Source organism: Spermophilus citellus (genome assembly GCF_964194105.1).
Source record: "Spermophilus citellus genome assembly, chromosome: 15".
NCBI classification, from domain to species: domain Eukaryota; kingdom Metazoa; phylum Chordata; class Mammalia; order Rodentia; family Sciuridae; genus Spermophilus; species Spermophilus citellus.
Genome location: NC_138195.1, coordinates 2,434,727 through 2,441,834, shown reverse-complemented (window position 1 = coordinate 2,441,834; position 7,108 = coordinate 2,434,727). Strand labels below are relative to the sequence as shown.

The 7,108-nt window shown below is 32.9% G+C and overlaps 1 protein-coding gene across 1 annotated transcript; it reads left to right on the top strand.

Annotated features, from left to right (window-relative positions):
- Positions 1-533: 533 nt before the first annotated feature.
- Positions 534-6,508, top strand: LOC308634065 (A-kinase anchor protein 9-like; the record flags this gene model as incomplete). The annotated part of the gene is made up of 5 exons (XM_081267643.1): positions 534-625; positions 1,153-1,197; positions 4,902-5,075; positions 6,027-6,182; positions 6,491-6,508. Exons 1-5 carry the CDS (start codon positions 551-553, stop codon positions 6,506-6,508), a joined length of 468 nt encoding a protein of 155 aa, XP_081123769.1. The 5' UTR covers positions 534-550.
- Positions 6,509-7,108: the final 600 nt, after the last annotated feature.

Below are 7,108 nucleotides of genomic sequence, written 5' to 3'. Positions count from 1 at the left end.
AGGCTTTTAATATATAGAAGTAGGGAGGAAAAAAAGTCCTTGCCCTCATGGGGTTTACCTTCTGGTTAATTTTTCTGAAAAAATAATATAACTCATATAATGAGTAATATAGGCCTAGAACATTATCTTTTTAATTTCTAATTTCCTCTTCTTTAGACTTGACATGTTCATTTCTTACCCCTCAATATTTAATAAGTTCATTCACAAGTACCTAGTGTTACAAACTTTACAACCCGAATATTCAATCCAATAGTTATTCTGAAACTGTGAAGTCATCTATATTATTATCATCATTTTAATTTGGTGATAGTTTGATCTTTTAAAGAAAGTGATCCCAAAGAAAAATTATCATTGATGTTAATGATACTTTTTCCTGTAGCTTGCCGAGTTTCGAGAAAGAAGAGCTCGATTGGATGGACAAAACCCTCCTAAGAAGCCAAAAAAGAAGAAAACCTCAAGCAATAAAAATGATGTTCATGGCTTGAATATTGATCAATCAAAGAGTGAGGAGACGTTCATAAATAGTTCTCAGGGTGTTGGATCGGCCGTGATGCCTGAATCCACAATAATGAGAACTCTAAACAATGAAGAAACGCTTAAACATGAACAAGTCTTTTCTGGTGATGTAAGTATTCATCCAGAGTTTAAAACATTCTACCCCTAACTAGAAAGTAGTGGCAGTGAAAAGTCATTAGCATCCACCTGAGGGAAGCTTGACAAAGTCATTGACTTTTTAGCATCAAGAACTGATAATTCTTTTAAAGAACTTGAATTTTTCTGATGGCATGTTAAGGATTTAGTTTTATTTAAAAGAGTTACATAAATTAGAGGAATGGTGTCTTTGATGCTTTTGGCTTACAGATGACATCTACTATATATGTAAAAGTTCTTGGTACTTTTGTATTTATAACAATGCCTTGTGATAAATTTTATATGCATTATTATAAGTCATTGTAATTCATAATGAAACGAAATTTTTAAAGATTTGGATAATTTTTACTAGTTTTTTAATAGTATTTTTGTGAATTTTCTATCATTGTTACTAACAGCAATGTCTTAGTAAAGCAGGATTTTTTTTTTTTTTTTTGTAAAGTATGATATTTAGCAGGGGAAAAATGTCATAACTGTAATCATGTTTTACTTTTGTTTTAGCTGGAAAGTGAGATTTCAACCACAGCAGATGATTACACTTCGGAGGTAAGACTAACATATCCCAATTAAAAATGTCATAGATAAAATTGATATTTTTTTGAAATTATTGATTGTTGGTACTTTATTTCTTATAAATTTATATGCTTCTGTATATATTTAATATAACTTAACATAATATAATATAAATGGATTGAAAAACTGAAAATTATATTTTACTGCTGTATCTTTTTCCAGTGGTTAGCTAAAGTCTTAACTGTTTGAATTGCTTAATCCTTAATTATATAGCAGCCCTATTTTGGTTTTTAGGAAAGTGAGTCTGCATTTCTAGGACCCATGACCATTTTAAGATAGCCATTTAGCACAGTAAAAATTTTATAATTTAGTATGATTTTTATAGTAATGCTTTTTACAAATGTTTGAATACTAGTTTAATAAAATGTGTTTATTGGAATTAATGTTGCTGTAGTGTTGTGTATGTGTGCATGTGTGTACGTGTGTGTTACTGGGCATTGAACTCGGGGCCTTGTACATGCTAGGAAAGCACTTTGTCACCAAGCTACATTCCCAGCCCCTTTTCAGTTTTATTTTAAGATAGATTCTCACTAAGTTGCCCAGGCTATCTTTGAACTTGTGATCCTCCTGATGCACGGTGTGCATCACCATGCCTGACAATGATGATTTTTATTTTAGGTGATAAACTGTAAAATAGGCATTGGTCTCTTAAGAAATACCTGCCTTCTTTACATGTTTGCAATAAGTATCACTTTGTTATCTTATTCTTTTTAGATATGATTGTCATTTCTTTGCTCCCAAATTTAGAGTACATGGAAAATTATTATTTACTCTGAATGTTTAAGCAACTTAGTATATTTCATAAGTCTGAATTTATTGTAGGCTTCTAATAGAAAAACTAGGTTCTTTTTTTTAAGAGAGAGAGAGAATGAATATGAACCTTTTTTGTAGATGGACACAACACGATGCCTTTATTTTATTTTATTTTTTTTAATGTGGTGCTGAGAATCAAACCCAGGTCCTGCCCATGCTAGGCGAGCGCTCTACCACTGAGCCACAATCCCAGCTCGAAAAACTATGTTCTTAAATTAACATATTACAGTTTTTATTTTTGTTGTTTGGGTGTGGGTGTATGTTTGTTACTGGGGATTAAACCCAGGGATGCTCTACCACTGAGCTACATTCCCAGCTGTTTTTATCTGAAACTGACTTGCTAAGTTGCTCAGGCTAGCCTTGTACTTGCAAACCAGAATTATCTCAACTTTATCCATGGTGTGGTTGACTCTGAGGACCTGCCTTTGAACATCTCCCAAGAAAATGCTCCAGCACAGCAAAATCTTGAAAGTCATTCACAAAGACATTGTTAAAATTTGCCTTGAGCTTTTTTCTGAGCTGGCACACAATAAAGAAAACTACAGGAAAAAAAAAATGTCAGAGGCATTCTCTAAAACTCTCTAAAACCTGGAAGCTCTGAGGACTCCCAATAACTACTGATGCCTTTCTGAGCTGCTTGACTATCATACCTCCCAGTCTGGAGGTGAGATCACTTTTCTGTCAAAAATGTCTGTTGCCTGAAGGAGACTCAGGTCTCATCACTGAAGAGAGCAAAGATCAGATAGCAACTCTGCTTTTGTGGAGTGGAGAAACAGGGCTTTCAGGTTGTGTATTGGTGAGTATTGCATGCTGTAGCTTGGGGGATTTGGTGGGAAGGCCTGCAACTAACTAAAGATGAGGATGAGAAGAATGAAATGGAGGGGAGTGAGGTGAAGTTTGAGAACTCTTCTGCAAACTTATGAAAGAAATCTTAGATAAGAAGTTGAGAATCTTAGTTATGAAGGTTGTGACAATCCTCCAGTAGGCTGTCTTCAACCTGCTGCATTGTGACTAGTACTCAGGGCTGAACAGCGAACTCAGAGCAGATCATAACAGTCCAGGCACTTCAAGACAACTCTACAGTGGGCAACATGATGACCAGAAAGTACTTGGAGATAGATCCTAACCAACTCATTGTGGGGCATTATACATATGTTTAAACTGAATTAGAGGAGAACTAACTGAATATTTGCTATAGAGGTATTAGATATAATTATTATACTGGATAAATAATTTATGTAATACTGATAACATGATATTTGACATGATCTTTGATGGATATTTACAAATATTCATTTTATGACACTGTTACTTCAAAATAGAAATTTTAGTGTGTACTAAAATCAGAATGTGTCATTTCTGAGTCATGAAAAACTAATTGAAATTTAGAAGTATTATAATTTGAAAATTATCACAAGTGACTTTATATCTAGAATTAGTATTCCTACATTCTTGTGGTTTTTCACCAATTGCAATAATGTGTTAACAAAAGTTGGTTTTTTGCCTTCCCTTTAGCTTTATTTCTCAGAGATTATTCTTAGAATAAAAGTAGAGCAATCAAACTGATTTTTAAAAAGTCTCTTAGTGAGGACCCTCTCCCCCTTTTATTTGGCAGTTGTGGGTATTGGGCCTTGCACATACTAGGCAGATGCTCTACAACTGGGCTACATCTTCAGTACTAGGATTTGTACTTTTTAAAGTGTCATGGCTCATATAGTCTTAATCCTAACTCTAGACATTCTGACAAGTCTGTCCTACATATTTCAGTGTTAACAATTTCATTCTCGTGGGTTCTATTAACATAGAATTGTGAAGGCTTAAGATATGGGCAGGAATGTGTGCAGGAATGAAGGTGGTTTTTGTACTCTATCATCCTCCTTTCTCTTACTACAACATATCTGTGCTAGAGACAAGTGGTGATATGTTAAAGAAAACCCCCTCATCTGTCTGGATGGCGTGACTAGCAGTAGTACTATCCCCAGAGGAAAGTTCTTAGGGGAGTGTTCTTTACCTCTTTATTTCCCTTGGTTTGCTTACTAGCCTTTAATTAAATTTATACCAGTAAATGGTTTTATTTGAAAATAAATAGCGCTTAATTTTAAAAATATATTTAGCTAATTTTAAGGAAGCATTTTGTAAAAGAAGATCTAGTAACTTGAAGCTTTTAGTTATCTTTCTGAAGACTAAATAGGAACTGCACTTAGAACTTCAGTTACTTAAATGAAAGTGTCTTTTGCATTGTAAGAACTTAGATGTTTGAGGAATGATTGACATTTGATATGCCTCTTAGATACTTCAGTTAAATATAATCACCATATTTGTTTTGCTATTAAGGCATTTTCCCTAGATGTAAAAGATACAGTTAGTAGAAATATTATTGTTAGGTAAATAAAATTTGGTCTATCATAATATATCAGGAAATTTTTTTATACAGGTAAATGATTGCTGTAATGTGGTGAAATCAGAAAATCCTACCAATTTATTAATGGTCCAGTATATAAAACTACTCATGATACTAATGTTTTTTATTATTTAAAACCAGTTGACTTACTAACCAAGCTTTCTCCTGTATGTAATTATTTCTGTATGTGATTTCTAAAAGTTACTAGATCTTCTTTACTGCTTAACAAAACAAAGTTACCTCATTTTCATTATAACATTGAATTGGAACAAAATTTGCAGATATGCTGTTTAGGTGCTTTTAAGGTAATATCACATTAATAGCAAACCAGATTGCTATAGAAGTGAACTTCAAAGTGAAGAGTGATGTTTTAAAGTGGATTTTGCTATGGAATTCAATATTTGAATTCCTATCTCAGGAATGTTGCTAGTACTGAATCATTAAAAATATTGGTTTGATTTAGGAAGAAGAATTTGGTGTCGTTGATTCTTATTCTGAACAAGGCACACACTATAGTGAGACTCGCCTAGAGTTGATAGAAAACGAATTAGTTGGGAAACCTGAACATGAGCCCGAAGAACTGAACAGAGAACTGGAAGAAATGAGGGCCACCTATGGGACTGAAGGATTGCATCAGGTACATTTACCTTCTGTGGCCTTTGTTTGCTACTCACAAAAACAAAAAAGGAAATTTTTTAAAAAATATTTATTTTTTAGTTTTTTTTTAGGTAGACACAATATCTTTATTTTACATTTATGTGGTGCTGAGAATCAAACCCAGTGCCTCACGCATGCTAGGCGAGGCACTACCACTTGAGCCACATTCCCAGCCCTCCAGGAAATTTTAATGATAGTTTATGTATTTAATGAGAATTACAGGTGTTAACTTAAGATTATCTCATTCATGAGAAAAATGGGGTTCTTGCGCATAGTATTAAGAATCCCATTTTACAACTAGAATTCAACTAATAGGGGTAACATGTATGTTACTTTGTTTATTTAACTTAATAAGATAGAGTAAAATAACTTTAGTGATTTCAGGATAGATGTTTTTCTAATGAGCCTGAAAGAAAATTGTGGTATAAATCACATTTTTTTAAAAAAATGATGACTTAAACCCATTAAGAATATCAGCAAGTCCCTGTAAATATTCTCTGCAGTTAGAGTGACATCTCTTGTATTAAGTAATCAGTTATGAACTCAAGATGAAAATGGGACATTAATGAGGATGACAGAATAGATTTCAGTTTCATCCTCTCCAAAAACAAGTTTGTGGTGTTGCCTGGTAACAGATTGGGGGAGCTCCCCAATATAAAGGCATTTGCTTCTAGAATTAGATATATAGAAAAGCCAGAACAAGTGAAAATTTTTTGCATGTGCACATTAATTTCTTTGAGATTGATTTGGAAGTAAAACAAATTTCTTAAAGCTCATAGCTTTCAAATGTGGGAGATAGCATATAAATTGTAAGAATTCCACTAATGTGCTTTGAATCTCATATTTTTTAAAAAGTTGCTTGTAATAGTGATAATCAGTTTTATGTAAAATATAAGCCTAGAATGTAATTCTTTTCTCTGATTTCCTTTAGTTACAAGAATTTGAAGCAGCATTTAAACAAAGAGATGCTATTATCACACAGCTCACCGCCAATATACAACAGGCAAGAAGGGAAAGGGATGAAACAGTGAGAGAATTTTTAGCGTTGACGGAGCAAAGTCAAAAATTGCAGATTCAATTCCAACAAGTAAGTATTACAAGTAGAACAAGACTTACTCGATTTTTATAATGAATTTTTAAATTTTTTCACTTTCTAGAACAAATCTGTTATAAAGCCATTTGTTTATTCGTACTGGAAAAACTAGTGAATAAGTGTTATGTTAATCAAGAATTTAATTTATACTTCTTGGGTAGTTTCTTGCTGTTATTTTCTTTGTACTTTTCCCTGTCTCTATTTAAAAATTCTAAAAAGTCTTATCAGGTGTATTTTTGCAGAAATTAACCTGCAGTTAAACCCTACTTTTTCCAACCCTGGTATGGTTTTATGTTAATTAGGTTCTCAATTATAACTAGACTGACAACTGGATATATTCCATTAATCTTTAGTTGGAACTATAATCTAATTGGGGAATAATTGATTAGATGTTAGTAGCCATTCTTTAATTTGTATTCAACTAGGGTCACTTTGATCCATTTCTCTTTTGATTATGATTATGAAAAAATCCCAGGAGAAATGAATGAGATGAAAATTTGATTAAGACATTGCATTGTTTCGCTAATGGCTTTATTCAGCTTCTGTACTACTTCTTGCTTGCTTGCTTGCTGGTTGCCAAGTCAATCTGGATGTGGTTTTCGCCTTTAAATATCCTAAAATGTTGAGGCTCTAGGCTGTTTCCTGCAGAGACAACTTGTTCCTGTAGGGAGCAGTCCCAGACAGTCAGAATAAAGACTCTCCAATATGGACAAATTATAAGCTATATCAAATATCAAAATTTGCTATAAAATTGAGGTAATGATACTACTCTCCTTGAAAAAAGAAGTAGCTCAGTATAACTGAATGAAGAATGAAGAAAAAAATCTCATTGGTTCTCTTATGAAGTTTTAAACTATAATTTATTTCTCCTCTTGTTTTAGTATATGCAAAAAGTAAATTATTTTATAGTAAATTATTTT